The 21,328-nt window shown below is 32.8% G+C and overlaps 2 protein-coding genes across 2 annotated transcripts; one reads left to right on the top strand and one right to left on the bottom strand.

Annotated features, from left to right (window-relative positions):
* The first annotated feature begins 1,530 nt into the window (after positions 1-1,530).
* Positions 1,531-14,048, top strand: LOC145742577 (A-kinase anchor protein 7-like). Its single transcript, XM_082560357.1, has 9 exons — positions 1,531-1,541; positions 1,936-1,977; positions 2,090-2,169; positions 2,572-2,701; positions 3,120-3,340; positions 3,853-3,971; positions 4,048-4,195; positions 4,283-4,338; positions 13,911-14,048. Exons 1-8 carry the CDS (start codon positions 1,531-1,533, stop codon positions 4,309-4,311), a joined length of 780 nt encoding a protein of 259 aa, XP_082416483.1. The 3' UTR covers positions 4,312-4,338; positions 13,911-14,048.
* Positions 7,807-10,748, bottom strand: LOC145749781 (uncharacterized). The gene is made up of 4 exons (XM_082565646.1): positions 10,476-10,748; positions 9,863-10,010; positions 8,864-8,970; positions 7,807-8,500 (listed from the first exon to the last, which is right to left on the bottom strand). The coding sequence occupies exons 1-4, from the start codon at positions 10,725-10,727 to the stop codon at positions 8,240-8,242; spliced, it is 768 nt and encodes a 255-aa protein (XP_082421772.1). The 5' UTR covers positions 10,728-10,748; the 3' UTR covers positions 7,807-8,239.
* Positions 14,049-21,328: the final 7,280 nt, after the last annotated feature.

Here is a 21,328-nt window from a genome sequence, read left to right as displayed (position 1 = left end):
CCAACAATAAATTTCGGTTCCACTTGTTTACCTCTAAATAATCGGCATTGTTAGCTTATTGTTAGCTCATTGTTAGCTTATTGTTAGCTTATTGTTAGCTCATTGTTATTTTAAATAAGTTCATTGTTAAAAACAAACGATTAATTGTTGCTTAAAATTATGATTTTTAATTGTTATAAGACAATGGCATTGTTTTATCATCGTTTCACATTAGTTACCCAACATTTACACATTTTCTAAAACACAATTAAACAACGACCAATTATGACGTCACACTTACCTTCCGTCATCATCTTAAGTATGACCTCTGTTCCTTCTTTGACAAAGGGAGCCAGGAACCCATCTTCGTCATCATCTCCTGTGTCATCACCTCCCATATAATCCCCGTCTTTGTAGGGTGCTTCGGTTGCAAACTCGTTCAGGGAATTTCCGTCTGGTGACGTAGATTCGGCGAATAAATCAAATAAGTCCATTTTGAGTTCAAATTTATTTTAATTTTGAAAATTAATTTTTCTGTTAAAAAAAATTGTTTTTTTAAATAACTTAAGTTTAGCGTTATAAATTTATCCTCGGTTTGGGCTGCTTTACGACCTAAACATAAAGTCCTATTAGTTACCCTGACCCAGTCTCAAGTTGCCTGTGGCAGTTTGGGATATTATAGATTATAATTGCCCGATAATTATACTGCTGATTAAGTGCTGGCTCAGCAGGAGTTCTTACCGTTTGTAGCGCCTTACTCAAGAGCGCTACAGCATGAGAGCAGTGGGGATTGAACGCACGACCTCATGTGTGGTGTAGAAAGTGTTCTGACCACTACACCATGCTGCCGGTATTTTATATAACTATAATTAATTTTTAGAACTTGTTCAAAACTATTGTAAAAAAAAAAATTTAAAATTGTTATTTTTATTTATTTTTAACTTTTTAAGCGACTAAAATTGCTTAAAATCTATTCTCAATATCTCAGTCCTGTTTTAAGGAGGTCTCGAATATTATAATGATTTAATATTTAAGTTCGGAAAAGAATTTCTTTTATGACGTCATTAAACTTATTTGTTTTTAACATTGTTTGATGTGATCGTTAAAGTTACGATTCAGGTGTAAAAGGTTTTGTTTGCACATTTGTGACGTCATAGTTGGGTAACAAATGTCAGGGACCTTCAGGTCATTGTTACGTTTTTATTATTTAGTTGTATTTTAAATACAGCGATAATTAACAATATTCACTAGTAGAAAAAATCAATTAGTTAATTAATTAAAAATAATTAAGAATATTGCTTTTTGTTTAAAATGTTGGTTAATTTTTTAATCCAAATTTTTTACAAAAAATGTGTTAAAAATAAAAATCGTACGAAACAGCTTGAATTAAAATAATACATAGAATTGGATCTACTATGGGAAATTCCCTAATTAATTATAATTAAAATGTTAAAAATCTTCAATTTAAATTGTAGAATATCATTAATATTATCTTTAATAAAACCAAAATTAGCCCAAAACCAAATCAAAAGGGGAATATTTTTCCTAAAAATGACAAATATGTAAGTAATACCGACAACGTGGTTGCTGGTTGGTGATGTAGTGGTAACTGTAACTGGTAAGACTGTCAGAGCACAAGCTTAACTACATTAGGTCATAGGTTCGATCCCCACTGACCTCATGCTGTAGCGCTCTTGAGTAAGGACAAGGTGCTACAAATGGTATAAACTTTTGCTGAGCTAACACTTAATTAGCAGTTTAATTATCGGGCAATTATAATCTATAATATCCCAAACTGCCAAAGGCAACTCGAGACTGGGTTGAGTAACTGATGTTACTTTATGTTTAAGTCGCGCATTCGACCTTCCTATATCGAGGATAAATGATATTTAAATAAAGTAATACATTTTTATTTTTGTTAATTTTCTAGGTATAAATTTTTTAATTTAATTTTAGATGTACTAACAAAGATATGTCTACAAGTAAAACTTCGGAAAAGTAAGTTTATAACAATTTTAATAAATAATTTACTAATTACCTAATTAAAATATGGTTGCACTGTTAATTGATAATTTAAAAATTGTAAAATAAAACACAAATTTGTTTATAGCCAAATAAACGAAGTTCGTAATAGAGAGGACAGACCAAATTACTTTATTGGAATTAGAATCAGTGAACCTTCAATATTGGGTGAGTTTCAAATAAATTCAAATTATTTTGTTCCTTTTTCTTTCACTTTATTTATTAAGCTTGGTTATCAACTAAGGCCGTGGGTTCAATCCCCGCTGCTCTAATGCTGTAGCGCCCTTGAGTTAGGCACTATAAACGATATGAACTCCTGCTGAGCCAGCACTTAATTAGCAGTATAATTATCGGGCAAATATAATCTATAATATACCAAACTGCCACAGTCAACTCGAGACTGGGTGGGGTAACTGATGTTACTCTATGTTTAAGTCGCGCATTTGACCTTTCCACATTGGGGATAAAGATATATACAAAAAAAATATTAAATAAATTTAGTTTTAAAATGTAAGCTGCATATCTAGGATGCAGTGGGGACCAAACCTCAATTTCCAAACCTTATTTCAGTTAAAATTAAAGAGATACAAACCCACATAGTGGAAGGTGATGGAAGGTTAAGGAAAGGAGTTGTATCTACCAACACAACCCATGTCACTTTGTGTTTGTTGTCTTTGAATAATGAGGAGCAGATCAAAAAGTAACTTTACAAATTTCTGCAGATGTTATTAATTTTATATTTAGTTTATCCTTGTTGTAGGAAGAACAACTTCTTGGTCCAAACATAAAGTAACATTTGTTACCTCGATCCTGAAGTTGACATTAATAGTTTGGAATATTATGGATCATAGTTGTTCGATAATTAATCTGCTTATTGCTTTTCTGCTGTGCAGGAGTTTATACCGTTTATAGTGCCTTACTCAAGGCTGCTACAGCATGAAAGCAGTGGGGATCAAACCCAGGTCCTCATGTAGTGAAGACAATGCTGGCGGTATTTGTATTTGCAACATGGTTATCCCTTTTAGCCTTAAAACTGTCTTGTCAATTAGCAGTAAAACTCCACGTTTTTAAAACAATTCTCTATTATCCTTAATTTCAACTTTTTTGTTAAATAACAGAGCAATAAAAATCCTAAAACAAAGCAAAGTTGGGGTCACCAAAATCTTGAACTCTAAGGGTCAAAGTTCAAGTGAGTCAGGTGACTCTGTGACCATGGAAACTGGTGGTGATGTTACCCCACTCAAGTTGACCCTCAGTGGGTTGGGTCACTTCGATCACAAAGTTTTATTTGTTCGAGTTTTAGACGATGAAAACCTCAATAAGTTGATGAAAATATCAGGTTTGAATTATGAACAATTTGTGTCAATTTAAAAAGGTTTTTAGGTTTAGAAAGTTGTTGTACAATTAAGTAGTGGGAAATTATTTGTGTCCCTACCAGTTAAATACAAATAGGTCAATAATTAGACTGGCATCGTGGTGTAGTGGTCAGAACACTATCCTATCATACACAAGGTCCTGGGTTTGACCCCCACTGATCTGATACTGTAGCACCTTTAAGTAAGGCGCTATAAACGGTATAAACTCCTGCTGAGCCAATACTTAACCAGCAGATTAATTATCGGGCAATTATAATCTATAATATCCCAAACTGCAACTCGAGACTGGGTCGGGGTAACTGATGTTACTCTATGTTTAGGTTGTGAGATCGACCTTCCTACATCGAGGATAAAGATATATACAAAAAAAAATCTAACAAACTAAGATTACTTAAAGTCATTCCCAAGTTTTACATGGTCTGGTGATGCTGTGGCCTTTGCTATTTATGGATAAAATATTAATTTAAAATTTCAGAGTTTTTAGAGGATCAATTGAAAGATCTTGTCCCAAAGAAAGATTTTAATAGTTTCAAACCTCATATTACAATTATGAAACTTTCCAAGGTCCCCAGTTATCAGAAGAGGAAAAATAAGGTTCCATAAACTTTAACTTTTTTATAAATTTATTCAATTCCAGTTTACACTTTTTTATATTATTAATTAACTTTAGTTAAAGAAGATTGCCCCTGCATTGTACGAACCCTATACGGTCATCATGTTTGGAGTTCAGCAAGGTGAAAGTTTAGATTTGCTCTCAATGTCGAAACCCAAAACGAACACTGGATATTATTTTTCTGAAGCTGGGATTCTTATTAATGGTAAAAAATTCAAATCATTTCTAATAAATTTACAAAAATTAACCTTTTTTTATTTAAACATTTTACAAAAATTTTGTTTTTTTACAGATGCGAAAACTGACTTATCAGAAAACTAAGAATAAGATAAAGGCATTTAAGTTAAGGTGATATTAGTTGATTTTTATTTAAAGTAAATTTTAATATAGTTTATTGATTTATTTGTTTCTTGTTTTAGCTTTAACATTGGTGCAATAATTTGTTAAATATTAACTTGATTCAACCTTAAGTTTGCAGACTATAAATTTCATTTTATTATGAACTTTACATTCATATATTTACATTCCTAAAAAAATCAAAAAAATGGCAAATAATATTGCAAAAAGTAATCTTAATATTCATTAATTCATCGAAACCTTAAGGGAAATTAAATATTTGCAAATAAATTATGAATACAAAACTTTAAACCAATTTATAACAAACATTTTTCCAATTCAAAATATTCAAATAACTTGTGACATCCCAGTCCCCAATTGCTTCCATGACATCATAATCAAGTTGGCTCACATGGTTTCCATTCAGAAAGATTTTGGTTTGCGGTGATTCAAAGTTCATCGAACAATCAGAAACAGAGCTTGTAGCTGAAATGTTGCAAATATTTCGATATTTGTTGCTTCGAATAAAACTTGATTTGTCAAGTTTTTTGTTTAATTCTTTAAATGGAGTTCTTTTTGGTAGTGTTTGAGATCTTATTTCATTGGTTTTAAAAGCTGAAGTTGATAAAAACTTTGTGGTTTTACTTAAATTGATTCTTTCGAACATTTTTGGGTTGTTTTGTTCAAAGTTACGTCGAGCTTTCAATAACTTTGCTTTCATTTCAACTTTGTATTTTTCCCTTTCTGTCTTGTTTTCATCTTGGTTGTCATGGAAACGTTTGCCTAAATTTGCTGTCTCATCTTTGTTGTTGCCATGGCAGTTTGTGAGAAATTTTGCTGAGTCAGTGGTGTTGCTGTTTTTGTTGTAGGACTTGTTGAAGGACTTGTTGTGGGATTTGTTGAAAGATTTGTTGAAAGATTTGTTGAAGGATTTGTTGTAGGATTTGTTAAAGGATTTGTTAAAGGAATTGTTAAAGGACTTGTTGTAGGACTTATTGTAGGATTTGTTAAAAGATTTGTGGTAGGATTTGTTGAAGGATTTGTGGTAGGATTTGTTGAAGGATTTGTTGTAGGATTTGTTGTTGTTCTGCAGTGGTGTTGATGACATCAAACTAAAATTTCTAAAACTTTTAACCGGGGTTCCACAATTCTCTTCAACTTTTAAATTTCCAAAATTTGAACAAAGACTTAGAAGGGAGTTTTCACTTTGGTTCAATCCGTCTCCAAAGTCATCGACTTTTACTTGAAGAAATCGATCAAAAGCTTGGAGACCTGGGTTGGTTGAAATGTCAATAAAATCATCCAAAAAATCCCAATATTCCATCCAATCCACATCCAAACTTTTCACTAAACTTCTTATTTCTTGCTTTAGTCCACTCTTTCCACTGTCCACTAGAAGTTTAAGATCAAAATGTAATTTTTCTGCTTGTTTGAAAGACATTGGACCAGCAACTGCGTTTACAACAAACTCAGTATTGTAAATTTCGTTGAAAGCTTCCCCAGTTTGCATTGGAGTCCATAGATCACTAATAATTATTAAACTTTGTTCAAAATCATGAAAAATTGGAATGTAAAAATCTTGAAGCATTATTTTTAACTCCTTAACCAAATCTTCATTCTTGTTGATTATCTTTAAGCAACAAACTTCAAATGGTGTTTGCCCGTTTACATTTCTAACCATTTTACAACAATATGGAACTAATTCCTCTACCACCTTAACGTTGCCCAACTTACTTGCAACATGTAGAGCAGATTCGTAACAAGTTACATCATCCACAAATCTTTGAAACGAAATTTCATCACAAACTCTTTGTTGAATTTTTGATAATATTTCAAGTATCGTACGCACAATGAAAGGCTTGTTAAGCCTAGCTGCAAGGTATAAGGCATTGTAGCCCATTTTTGGTTTAATTATTGTAGGTTTGTTGGAAAAATTGATCAACAAACTTGGATTGTTTTCAACTTTTTCTTTAAATTTTTGGAAGTTGTTTTCTTGAATAAGTTTCACAATTTCGGTGAATTCTGGATTTTCTGTTTCATTCTTTTTGGACTTTGCTTTACTTAAATTCATTTTTAAATATATTTATCGATTGTTTTTAAAAATTAGTTTTAAAGAGTTTCCCAAACTGTTCTGCTAACTTTTCAGTTGCTATCAGTACTAACTCTAGACTAAAGAAAAGACAAACTGATAAGAACATTTTTTCTTAGTTATTTACATTTTTATTCAACCGCTGGTGGGCGATAAAGAGGTGGGCATTTAGTCTTGTTGACCGCAAGTTTTCGGGTTCGAGTCGCGCCAATGCCACACTATTCGCCCTCAGCGGTTGCAGATAGCTTAAACATGTAACAACAGCATACTCTTTCTTAGTAAAAACATAGAAACCTATCAGCTTCAGCGGCTGTTAAGAAAACCTGTTATTAAAGTAAAAGTTGGGTGTTTAAATGAAAACATCTGCTTTGACCAGCAGCGTGGTGTGGTGGTAAGAACACTTGCTATACCACTCATAGAGTCGTGGGTTCAATCCCCACTGATCTCATGCTGTAGCGCCTTTGAGTAAGGCACTATAAACGGTATGAACATCTGCTGAGCCAAAACTTAATCAACAGATTAATTATTGGGCAATTATAATCTATATTATTCCAAACTGCCACAGACAACTCGAGACTGGGTTGGGGTAATTAATGTTACACTATGTTTAAGTCGCGCATTCGACTTTCCCACGTTGAGGATAACGATATATACAAAAAAACGTTACAAAAATTTAAACTCTGTTGTTTAAAACACGTTTTATTTTAAGACAAGATTTAAATCTACTTAAACTCAAATTAAAATTTTAAAAATATGTTTATACCAATTTACCTTAGGTTATTAATCAAGTGAAATATTGTAAAGAGCTTAAATCTGGTTTAAAAATATTTTAACAAATCTTTTGAAGTTGAGTTTTTTTGACATCTTAGTAAACATTTTGGTGTAAAATAATCTTTATCTGTTTTCATGTTTTAGTTTTAGCGGTTTAGGTAACATGATTCAAGGCATTCTGTTTTTATTATTCGTTTTTAAACCGGAAAAGTGATTTCATTTTGTTTGTACCATATCTTCACAAAAAATAAATCCATAAAATATTTAAAAATATGTCATAAAATACATAAAAATAGTAAAACATTTTTTTTTGTATATATCTTTATCCTCGATGCGGGAGGTTGAATGCATGACCTAAACATAGAGTAACATCAGTTACTCCAACCCAATCTCAAGTTGCCTGTGACAGTTTGGGATATTATAGATTATAATTGCCCGGTAATTATGCTGCTGATTAAGTGCTGGCTCAGCAGGAGTTACTGTTTGTAGCGCCTTACTCAAGGGCGCTACAGCATGGGAGCAGTGGAGATTGAACCCACGACCTCATGGTGGTGTAGCAAGTGTTCTTATCACTACACCACGCTGCATTATAAAGCTAACAAAACACGTGACTGTTTCTGTCGATTATTTTTATTACAAATTCACCAATCAAGAGATATTGATAACACTTTAAACGAAAAATTAAAAAAAAAATCACAAAAATTGAACGAACTTTTTTGAATTATTTATTTAGTTCCGCTTGAGTGAACACCCCCCGTCCATCTTTAGTCCATTGTTGACGTAAGATAATCGATTGTGACGTAACAATGCCTTGCATAAATAATTTCTCTAAGAGGTATGTTGTGGGCGGGGATTACATTTTAATTTTTTAAATTTCAAAAATTGTGAAAATTTTTACTAAAAAGAAACAAAATTTAACAAAAATTGGAACGATTTGGCGTAAAAATAAAATAAAATCACTTTTATCAAGGAACTCAAGTCATTAGAAATATTAAAAAGCACAAAAAATTAAAATTATCGCGAAATTTACACAAAAAAACTGAACTTTATGAATCAAGCAATAAGCAAAGGTGACGTCACAATATTATACGCTAAATATCCGACGCCGCATAAAAGCGCGCAAATGGAGACAGTTATTTCCCGTTTAATGTGTTGGTAGCCAGGGTTTCCATTCATTTTTTCTTCTTTTAAAACTTCCCCTTGTTTGTTATTGTGGGGGAATTGTTGCTCGGGAATCTGGCAACCCAGGAACTGGCACAAAGGTTGCCAACCCTCGCTACATTTGTAAACCAACAACTTTTCTTTGGGGGCAACCTGAAACATAAATTGTTTTCGTTAAAACTGTGATAAGGGAATCGATAAAATCTGCAACTTTTGGTAGGGTTTGGGCTAAGAGGTCTAGGGTTTAATTCCCAGTACTGCTGAGTTAAAGCAATTGTAAATAGGGTCAATACCCACGACTTTTGGTTTGATTCCCACTGCTGCCAAGTTAGGTCTTATTTTAAATAAGGCTTTAACCTAAGGTTTTTGGTTTAATTCCCACTGCTGCCAAATTAAATCACTCTTTAAATGAGGCTTTAACCCACGGTTATGGGTTCGATTCTCACTGCTGACCAATACAATTTCCTCGCTTAACGGTTCAATATTCAACCCCCTAAAGATAAGTTTTAAACCCACCTGCAGAACTCTTGCGTTGTGGTTCCTATAAGCAATCTTCATAAGCTGTTCGTTAGGAACATAATTCTGCCATGTGGTGATTGGTTCAACTCCGAACTTGACTCGAACTGGAAGAATAATTAAAAAATTTAAATGTCTTCTTGTAGAACTTACATCGTTGTTATTTAAACTTTAACAAGGTTGATTTTTTGTGGACATTAAAACTTTAACGAGAACTTAAAGGCCGGATTAAACTTTAACATCGTCGCTAGGGAAGTATAACTTTAACACGGTCGTTGTAGCAATATAGCTTTAACACGGTCGTTGTAGCAATATAACTTTTACGCGATCGTTGTAGCAATATAACTTTAACACGATCGTTGTAGCAATATAACTTTAACACGGTCGTTGTAGCAATATAACTTTAACACAGTCGTTGTAGCAATATAACTTTTACGCGATCGTTGTAGCAATATAACTTTAACACGATCGTTGTAGCAATATAACTTTAACACGATCCTTGCAGCATAATGACTTTAACATGACCGTTTCAAATTTAAATAAACTTTAACACGAACTTTGGAAGTCAATTAAACTTTACCACGACTTCTTAATTCGTGAAATGACAAATTCTTAATTTCAAACGAGAATTAAACTTTTGACTTTATTGCGTAACAATTAATCGGTTATTACATCACAGTATCACCTGAAACCCGGATAACACGAACTCAGGTAAACTCTTTCAAATTTTATTTATTGATTTTAACCTGATTTGACTTTGGAGTTTATTTTATTTTTAGCTTTATTATTCTGAGTCATCTTAAACGCTTTAAATAACTTAAGTTCGGTTTGACGATATCGCCATTTTGTTGCGTAACAATTGATTATAGTGACGTCACTATAACTTAATAATATTAACATTATTAGTGATATTGGCGCTGATGTTTAAATACAAAAATTAAAACGTGATTTTGACGTCACAGTGTGTTTAAAAGTGACGTCATATAGACAGTGACGTACTTGCATGGTTGAGGAATCGTTGGAGTTTGGTGCAGTGCGGAGAGAGTTTGGATATCTTGCTGTAGAGTCCGCAATTTGCTAACATCCGTAATTGTCGGTTCATGCTCTCCCACCATTGTTCCTCATTGTCTCTAACCATGAGGAGGATCTACAATGTTGGTGCATTGTTAAATAACATGGTGGACATCCATAATCTTTGTTTGTTTTAACAATTATTTTTCGTTTGTTATATATTGCTTAACATTCTATTGATGGCCCATTGTTACCTCATTGTCTTAACAAACCACTATTCCACATTGTTACCTCATTGTCTTAACAAACCATTATTCCACATTGTTACTCTATTGTCTTAACAAACCATTATTCCCCATTGTTACCCCATTGTCTTAACAAACTAATATTCCCCATTGTTACCCCATTGTCTTAACAAACCATTATTCCCCATTGTTACTCTATTGTCTTAACAAAACATTATTTTTCATTGTTACTCTATTGTCTTAACAAAACATTATTTTTCATTGTTACACCATTGTCTTAAAAGTCCAATATTTCGCATTGTTACCCCATTGTCTTAACAAAGAACTTCCTATTATTTAAACAATTGTTTACTAACCTTTGCATCGGGAAACGCCGAATGCATTTCCTCCCAATAATGACACGCGGGTACGTCACAAGTAGCGTCTACGTCACAATACATTTTCTTAAAATCCTCCGCGGAGCCTCCTGTCGTCATTATTCGCGTCCAAGGATCATGAAGAAGCTCAAAGTTGTCCTGACAATCATAAACATTATATCCTAGGACCGTCAAAGCTTCTTTAATTGTGTGAGTTCCCGTTTTGGGCATTCCCGCTAATATTATCTTCATCTTAATTAATTAACTAATTACCTAATCAACAAAAATAAAGCTCGTATAAAGATATTATATAATTAAATTTGATTATTTACCTAATTAAGTAAAATATAGTTTGGATCAAAATATTATATAACTAGAAGTTGACTAATTAACTAATTACCTAATCAAAAAATAAAGCTCAGATCATATTAATAATTAACTACAAACTAATTAATTAACTAATTATCTAACAAAGTAAACACAAGTTTTATATTTTTATATTAGACCACTTAAAATTAAGATAAAAATTAAATTTGTTGCCTAATTAGGTAACGTGATTATCACTTGTCACTAATCATAATCAGATCGTAAATCTTGTGACGAATTCGCTGACTTTGCAAAAATTCTTGTTTTTGTTTTGGCTCAAGTCCTATCACGTGATTTCAAATTCTGGGATTTAATTTATTTGGAAATTTTTAATTCGCGCGATCCGCATTAATTTTGCTGTTTTTAATTAAATTCAACTAATTAGCGAATTTTATAGTTCTCTGCCTCACGCTGTATTCTCTTTTAAATGTAATTAACTTTAAAATTAATTGCTAATTAAGACTTAAACTTTTGTTGCCCCTAAAACTTGTAAAAACTTCGAGTTTTTTGTTTTAAAATTTCTTGGCCTTATCAGCAGCGAAAAAGTTAACTCAGCAAAGTTGTTAAATACTTCGGATGAGTGACCTTTAACGTTTTCAGGTTCGGTTCAAATCACTCAACTAAAGTGGGCCGATTTGACCTATATAGTTTTACTAGGGCAAAGCTTTTAAATTATAATTAAGAACCCGAAATTCGGTTAAATTTTGACTAAAATCTCAATTTTTTAAAAGTTTTTTTAACAATCACAAATTAAATTAATTTTATTTTTTTTTAACTATTTCTAGAATTTTAAACTTTTATTGACTTAACTAATTCGAGCAAATAAACTTTCAATAGTATCAGTGTTTCCAAATAATTATTATTTCCAGTGTTACCAGTTCGTTTTCAAAGTTTTTGTTATTTTCGAGAATAATTGTTTTTTTGAAATTCGATTGTTATTGTGGTCAACACGTGACCGCGAACGCGATACCTAACTATGTGACGTCACAATGATTCAAGAATGTAACAACTTGTTTTTCGAATATTTGTCAATGATAAATTTTTGTTGTCTTTATTCTTTTCTCTCTGTGACGTCATAAGTTTCTGGTTTCTAAACTCACTTTTCTGCATAAAAAAACAAGTATTGTGACGTCTCACTTGGCTCTTTTGCAAACCCGCGTCTGTTTTCGCTTCGAAATTTCGTTTTAAAATTGAATATTTGTAGAAATCTTCGCAGTCACGCAACAATTAATAATTTCCTGGGTCATACAATCACGTTTGTGACGTCATATACTCGTGTGATTAATAATCTGTCTAAAAATTCGAACTCAGCCAAAAGGTTAAAGAAAATTTTGAAATTTCAATTTTTATTCTGACTAATTTACTTGCTAGAAAAACTAATTTTTTTTCGTTTTTTCTTAAATTTTTTCGGGTTTTGATTCGAATTTTAAACTTATCTTATGACTGGTCATCAATTAATGAAGGAAAGATTTCGAAATTTGAATTTATATAAAAAACCTGAAACTCGTTCGTAGAAAACATTAAAAAAACGCAGGGTTCGAAATATCAAATATTTCGTTTCTCATTAACTTTCCAACAGCTTTTGATCTCAACTTTAAGAACTTTAAAAATAAAATTAAAATATTTTTGTAATTCTTTCTTTTTTTGTCGTCTTTTTTAAACTTTTCAAGCTAACAATAATTAACTAATTAAATATTTTACCTAAGTTTTAAAGTTAATTACCTCAACTGATTAACAACTAATATTATAATTTTTAAGCTAATTAACAATTAATTAATTATTAAACTTTAAGCTTAAATATTTCAAAATTTTAACTTCGCCACCAAACTTAAATTATTTGTTTTTAATTAATCTGCTAATTAAACGTTTTAAAATTTTAATTAATTAAGCTTTAAAACTTCTTTTAAACTGCGCCAACGTTTCAGCAATTAAGACACCAACGCATTCTAGAATAATTTAACTTTGTTCTAATTTTAGTTTTGAACCAGCTCAGTCGATGATTCGAATCTAAAGTTGCTTCAAACGAGTTTTCCTTTTTATTTTGTTTATTTATCTAAAACTTTTTCCCAATTTTTTTTGTAATTATTTTTTTTTCTCCGGCCCTGCTTTCAACTTCGTTCCTGGAAAACCAGGTCACGTGACTCGGTCACGTTCGTTCAAACAACTTAAATTTGAACCTCTATGACGTCACAAACAATGTGCTAACCATGCCTAGACCCAAAAAAACTCAAAATTTTTGCAAATTAACGAAAATAAATAATTTTAAGTTTTAAAATATTGCAAAAAATGCAAATTTTTATCAAAAAATATTTTTTGTTGTCTCAACTATTTTTTTAAAATTTAAAAATTGCAAAATTTCAAAAAAATTTCTGAAAATTCGAAACTTTTATTTTCACTCGGTTTGATGTCGAGTTTAATAAATTCAAATTTCAACCAATGTGAGACCTCTCTACGTCACTTCCGGTTCTTATTCATTGTCTACCTCAGAGGTGCATGCGAGTTTTTCTGTATGACGTCACAATGTCTGTTACACTCGGTTGACTTTTGCATCGAATTTCGGCGAAAAAAAATTTAATTTCAAAAATAAACAAAAATTTAATTAAAATTTTAGGAATTTTAAAAATAATTAAATCTGACGAAGTTTAAAAAACAAAATTAATTTTTTTTGGCTAATAAACAAATTTGTTTATAAATTATTACGTAACTGTAATTGAATCTGCGCAAAACAATGTCTACCTGTCTACGTCATAATGCTATTGACATTTGATTATTTAAATTTGCAAGTTTATTCATAATGTATAACTATGACGTCATAGTTGATCTCGGTACCAAAGTTAACTAAGTTTGTTTAGTAATTAAAAATAATTCTAGAAGTTTAAAATTAAAATTTTAATTATTTTTAGCAATTTTAAATTTAATTTTGATATTTTAATTTAATTTCTAATTCTGTAATTAATAAAAATAAAAATTTAATTAATTTGGACTTAAATAACCTTTTAATTTATTTTACAGCATTTTTGAATTTAAAACAAAATTGAAAAAGGTTTAAATTATTTACAAATTGTTTAGGTTTAAATGAGTTCAAGTTTTATGGAATTTTGTTACATCATAATTCAGGTGATTATAAGGTGAATGTGACGTCACAAACATAACCTTGCCAAAGTTGAATCGGGTTTGAATTTTTATAATTTGAGACTAAATTTGCCGAAAAATTAAAATTATTTCGTAATTAGTGATTATTAAAACTTTAATTAATTTTAATTTATTAAAAATTTTAAGTTTTTGAGCAATTTTAATTTTACGAATTTTAACATTTTTTTAAGAACACGTCATAATCATTTTCTGTCACGTGACTTTATTTACAATTTTAATAACAGTTTTTTGTTAATTAATGATATTTTTAATTAGTTTTAATGAGGAAATATTTAAGATTGTTTTATATACATGCAAGTTGTTGTGAGTCGCTCGAAATAAGAAAAACATAAAACTTAAAGTTAAGTTTTAAGACTCGAGTGGACGATAGCAACGCGGTATTGAATCGTCTAAGTAGTCGTAGTCATAACAACACTTCTTATGTATACACTCCTGGCGGGTAATCCCCGGGTACCCACAATCTATTCGTTCCATCGTGTGCTTGCAGACTAAATTAAAAATTAGTTTTTTTAAATGTAATCAACAAAAATTAAACACATCACACTTATTTTTTTAACACTTATTTTTAAACACATCACACTTATTTTTTTAACACTTATTTTTAAACACATCACACTTATTTTTTTAACACTTATTTTTAAACACACCACACTTATTTTTTTAACACTTATTTTTAAACACACCACTCTTATTTTTTTTTTTTAAAAAAACCTTTAAAGGTTTTTTTTTCGGGATTTGAAAAGGGTCCTTTTTTTTAAAGGGGTGCTTTTCAGGCAAGGTACCTTTTTCTTTTTTTTTTCAAGGGGTCCCTTTAAAGAGTCCTTTTTGGGATTTGAATGGGTCCTTTTTTAAAAGGGTGCTTTTCAGGGAAGGTACCTTTTTCCTTTTTTTAAGGGGTCCTTTAAAGGGTCTATTTCAGGAATTTGAAAAAGGTTCCTTTTTTTAAATCTCTTAAAAATTTCTTCCTTTTCCGCATTTAGCGATTTTTTGTTAATGTCCACATACGACCTCGTTATTTCCCACATCCCGTATTTTAGTACAACCCCAAAAATTTCAAGTTTTTTTTCTTAAAATCTTAAAATTTTTATATTTTTTGGAACGGGTGTTTAGGCTATCTCTAAACGCCGGGCTCAAATATGAGTAGTGTGGCATTATTGAGGATCGAACCCGAAACCTTTTGGCTAGTAGCCCGATGTTATGACCGATATGATTTACAACTAAACTAAACTTTTTACGAGAGGTTTACCTGATTTCTGGAAACACCAGATGGCGCCAGGTGTTTTGTTGTCAAAGCAACAACCTCTATGGCGACAGTCGCCGGGGCTTATACTTGAAAACCCGCAGTCGATTCGTTCTGTAGTTTGTTGACACTCTACAAAAAAATGAATATTAGGCAATTTGAAAACAGCAGGCTTTAGGGCGAATAGTATGGCATTAGTGCGGTTCAAACCAGGAACCTTCCGGCTCGTAATCAGATTTTATGACTACCACAAATAGTTAAAAGGCATTTACTTTGGATTTTAGTTTTTTTTTGTATATATCTTTATCCTCGATGTAGTTAGGTTGAATGCGCGACCTAAACATAGAGTAACATCCGTTACCCTGACCCAGTCTCGAGTTGCCTTTAGCAGTTTGGGATATTATAAATTATAATTGCCCAGTAATTATGCTGCTGATTAAGTGCTGGCTCAGCAGAAGTGACAGCATGGGAGCAGTGGGGATTGAACCCACGACCTCATGGTGGTGTAGCAATTGTTCTTACCACTACACCACGCTGTCGGTTTTCAGTTGGAAATATTCATGGGTTTAAAACTTTTAAAAATGGATAAAATATTGAAAATACAGCCCAGGAAAGGCAGTCACTGAAATATTCTGGTAAATTATAGTCTGCAGTTAACTAGAACATTTAAAACAAATATATTTTTGAATATATCTTGCCTTCTTTGTGGAAGCACCAGGGCACCCCAGGTGTTGATTTATCGAAGCAACATTTGTGAAAAATACATTCTTCTTGAGTTATTCCGAAAAATCCGCAGTTTAGTCGACTTTCCGCATTATTTGCATTACATTTGTTGTCGGTAGGGGGCGTTGGTGGGGAAGTAAATTTTCCTTAAAAATAAAAAAATAAATTAAAGAAGGTTTCGGATTTGAGCCGCACCAATGTCACACTATTCGCCCTTGAGCCCGGCGTTTACGAATAGTTCAACCACGTCATAACAGCCCACCCCTCACAATAAAAAATATAAAAACCTATCACCTTAAGGATATGGAAAAAAAAAATTGAAGTTTGTGAAAATAAAATTTTGTAGAGCTAGAAAATAAATTCTTTCGTGATCCTTCGAAACACCAGGTGGCGCCAGGTGTTGTGGCATCAAAACAACAATTTCTCGAACGACATTGTTCGGGGGTTATTCCTGAAAATCCACATTCAACTCGATCTGTAGTATGTCGGCATTCTACAAAAAAATAAATAATAATTTACTTGACGTGTATAAGCTATCTGTAAACGTCAGACTGAAGGGCGAATAATGTGGCATTGGTGCGGCTCGAACCCGAAATCTTTTGGTGTGTTTAAGCTATCTGTAAACGTCAGACTGAAGGGCGAATAATGGGGCATTGGTGCGGCTCGAACCCTAAACCTTTTGGTGTGTTTAAGCTATCTGTAAACGCCGGGCTCAAGGCGATTAGTGTGACATTGGTGCGGCTCGAACCCTAAACCTTTTGGTGTGTTTAAGCTATCTGTAAATGCTGGGCTCAAAGGCGATTAGTGTGGCTTTGGTGCGGCTCGAACCCGAAAACTTTTGGTGTGTTTAAGCTATCTGTAAACGCCGGGCTCAAGGGCGAATAGCGTGGCATTAGTGCGGCTCGGACCCGAAACCTTTTGGTGTGTTTAAGCTATCTGTAAACGCCGGGCTCAAGGGCGAATAGTGTGGCATCAGTAAGACTCGAACCCGAAACCTTTTAGTTTCCAGTTCCAAGCCTTAGACTTTTTATACACTTGCTTAAATTTTTAAATATTTTTTTACCTTTTTTAAAACAAAACTTTAAATGAAATATAAAATAAATTTTAGTTGACGATATAACTCCTATTAGCTGTGGTCATTCTGCCACAATAAAAATATAGACCTGACAATCAAGTAAATAGACTTGGTTTAAGTAATTAGCAAACAAATTGGTCATTTAGAACAAAATATATCTTGCCTGCTCTTTGAAAACACCAGGGCACCCCATCTTTTGAGTTGTCATAGCAACAACCTTTCAAACGACATTGTGTTTTTGTTATTCCGCCAAACCCGCAGTCGATTCTCTTTTCCTTATCATCATTAATATAACACGGATCGTCAGCTGAAATTGGTGAATTAAAAAAAAATATCTGAAGTTTTAAAAAAGATTATATTAAATTAAAATTATTCTTACGCAATGGTTCATAACACCAGGTGGTGCCATGTGTTGTACTATCAAAACAGCAACCGTTGGAACGACATTCCTCTGCTGTTACTCCTGGGAATCCACATTCAATTCTTCCTGCTGTGAATTGGCACTCTGGAAGATATTTAAATTATTCTCTTAAACAATTCAGAAACGAAAATGGCGAACATCAATGCTGAATTAATATTTATAAACGACCATTTATATAAAAAACTACAAGCAATTAGTAATTGGCATTGTGGCGTAGTGGTAAGAACACTTCCTACACTACATGAGGTCGTGAGTTCAATCCTCACTGCTTTCATGCTGTAGCGCCCTTAAGTAAAGCGCTATAAACGGTATAAACTTCTGCTGAGCCAGCACTTAATCAGCAGTATAATTATCAGGTAATTATAATCTATATAATATCCCAAACTGCCAAAGTCAACTTAAGACTGGGTCAGAATAACTGATGTTACTCTATGTTTAGGTCGCGCATTTGACCTTCCCACATCGAGAATAAGGATATATACAAAACTATATATATTAATACAAAAATTAAACAAACTGAAGCTTTTAGTATTCTTAAAACATGCGTCTAAAAAGTGATATTAGCTGAATTGGCAATTTAATTTGTGATAATATTCCTTACGATCTCTTAGAAAGCACCAAGGCACTCCAGGGATTGAATCATCAAAACAGCAACCTTTGCTTACACATTGCTGTTCGGTTATTCCACTATGATCACAGTTTAATCTTTGTTCAACGCTGTTGTTATTACACTGCCTCGCTTGTAAACTATTCTCAACTTCTAAAATCTCACAGACAAGCAAAATAAAAACACTTAGACTAAATACTCGAACTGCCCGCATCGTGGTAGAATCAGAATGATAATTTCAACAAGTTGGTCCAATTTTTGTAGATCTCCCTACTTGGCAAATAGGTCATTCGTTCGGGTCATCGACTTTTAATCTTATTTGCTGTGAGAATGAGGCCTTGTTACGCAACAGTGGTCAGTTGGTTTAATAACAAGCTAAACGTCACAACTACGCTATAATGGACAATTGTGACGTGTTTAAGCTATCCGTTAACTCTGGATCTAAGGGCAAATATTGGGTCATTGGTGGCCAAAAACCTATCTTATTTCTACTGCTTTCATGTTGTAGCGCCTTTAACCAAGGACATATAAACGGAATGAGCTTCTGCTAAGCCAAAAAACAATCGAAAAAATTTTAGTAGAAAATATTTAATAACACTTCAAATTTTCATGCTCAACTTAAGACAGGTTAAAAATTAACAAAAGTTATTAAAGATGTCCTTCCTACATCGAGGATAAATAAATACGATAAATATTAGTTGACGTAAATGTGTCACAAACTTTATTAATAAACAGGACAAAAACACGTGTAAAGAATAAAAGTACAAATACTTCGTGACAGAATATTTTGTGACATATTTAGTTTAATAATTATTTTAATAACAGACTAATATTCTAGTTTTATTGAATTTACATTTTTTACTTTAGTTGTAACAACAATTAAAATAAATTCTAAACATATTGAATGTTGTTAGTTGTTAACATTGACAATAACCGTTAAACTTAACGTGCTTCATTAAAGAGTTTTGCAATTTAGTAAGTGATGTATATATAGCACGTTAGTATGGTTGACACTGAATTACAAAATGGCTTTAAAACCTTTAAATATAAAAAGTAGAAGAAATTATTTAAAGTTAAAACACACTTTATCAATTTTTGAGTAAAAATATCGCTAATATAGGACTTTAAATGTTTAGGTTTTAGCCGCCTTTTTATCCACCCAGTGGAAAAAAACAAAACGCCTGAAAATCGATTGAGTCGTCGTAACAACACCCCCGGGTCAAACAATCAGAACGGGAAATCCCCGCGTTCCCACAATCCTTCCTTCCTGTCGTCTGCTTGCAGACTATATTAAAAAATATTTTTATTTAATAAGAAAAAACTTTAATTTAACTAATTGTTAATTATAAATTTAACGTTTTTTAATTACTATAAGCTTTGATAAGTTTTATATTTTTGTTGGAAGGGTGCTGTTTTGCTGTTTTTAAGCTATTCGTAAATTCTGAAATAATGATCGAATAGTGTGGCATTGGTGCGGTTCAAACCCGAAACCTTTCGGCTCTTAGTCCAATACCATGCCCAATATTACTTAGTACTAAACTAATAGACTCTTTAAAGTGGGTTTACCTGACTTCTGGAAGCACCAGGGCACTCCAGGTGTTGAGTCATCGAAGCAACAACCGTTCAAACTACATTCTTTCTTAGTTATTCCAAAAACTCCGCAGTTTAGTCGACTTTCTTTATCATCATCTGCATCACATTCTTCAACCGGAGTTGGGGTCAAAAAAGGTTTTGCTAAAAAATGAAAATTGAATCACTAGTATGTTACGGTTGTTGGAAAACCTTAGGACTGTAAAGTACGAAAGAGAGAATTAGCTAGGACTGTAAAGTATGAGAGAGAATTAGATTGGACCATAAAATACAAGAGAGAATTAGCGAGGACCGTAAAGTACTAGAGAAAATTAGCTAGGACTGTAAAAAACAAGTAATCCAATCTGCAAATCCTAAAAAGTTAAAAACTGTTTTAAATTAGGAAATGTTTTTTTACGTAGGCGTTTATAACACGAGATGGGGTTAGAAGTTGAATCATCGAAACAGCAACCGATTGAAGGACAGTTGTCTCTTGTTATTCCTGTGTAACCGCAGTTCGTTCGGTTTGTGGTATGTCGACATTCTGCAAAGAAATAATCATTAATCTACTTTTTCCATATCGCCTTAAGGTAATGGGTTTCGTATTTGCTGTGACATGTTTAAGCTATCTGTAAACGCCAGACCGAAGGATAAATGATGTGGCATTGGTGCAGCTCGAACCCGAAACGTTTTGTTGTGTTTAAGCTATCTGTAAACGCTAAACCGAAGGACGAATAATGTGGCATTGGCGCAGCTCGAACCCGAAACCTGTTGGTGTGTTTAAGCTATCTGTACACGCTAGACCGAAGGGTGAATAGTGTGGCATTGGTGCGGCTCGAACCCGAAACCTTTTGTTGTGTTTAAGCTATCTGTAAACGCTAGACCGAAGGGCGAATAATGTGGCATTGGTGCAGCTCGAACCCGAAACCTTTTGTTGTGTTTAAGCTATCTGTAAACGCTAGACCGAAGGACGAATAATGTGGCATTGGCGCAGCTCGAACCCGAAACCTTTTGGTGTGTTTAAGCTATCTGTACACGCTAGACCGAAGGGCTAATAGTGTGGCATTGGTGCGGCTCGAACCCGAAACCTTTTGGTGTGTTTAAGCTATCTGTAAACGCCAGAATGAAGGGCAAATAATGTGGCATTGGTGCGGCTCGAACCCGAAACCTTTTGGTGTGTTTAAGCTATCTGTACACGCTAGACCGAAGGGCTAATAGTGTGGCATTGGTGCAGCTCGAACCCGAAACCTTTTGGTGTGTTTAAGCTATCTGTACACGCCAGACCGAAGGGCAAATAGTGTGCCATTGGTACGAGTTAAACCTGGAACCTTTTGGCCCGTAATGCAATGCCATAACCAATATGCCAAACCTCGAAAATAACAAAAACCTTTTTTTAAACAAAAAGTTACAAGACATCTATCTATATTGGACCTTAGTAGAAAATTTGCTTTGTTTTGTAACTGCTAAAAATAGAAAATTGTGATTCTTGCGGTGCGTTGATAAATTAGCATACTAACCCTATATTAGTTGTGACCATATTGCAACAATTAAAATCAAGTTTGCAAGCTGGGCAATTATTTAAATAGCCAAGAATATTGTAATCAGAAGTCGATTTTAAATTGTTTTTTTTTCCATATCACCTCAAGGTGATAGGTTTTATATTTGTTATGACGTGTTTGAGCTATCCGTAAACGCCGGG

The sequence above is a fragment of the Corella eumyota genome, chromosome 1 (assembly GCF_963082875.1).
Source record: "Corella eumyota chromosome 1, kaCorEumy4.1, whole genome shotgun sequence".
NCBI lineage: Eukaryota > Metazoa > Chordata > Ascidiacea > Phlebobranchia > Corellidae > Corella > Corella eumyota.
Note: the sequence above shows the minus strand (reverse complement) of the source record. Positions and strands in the feature narration are given on the sequence as shown.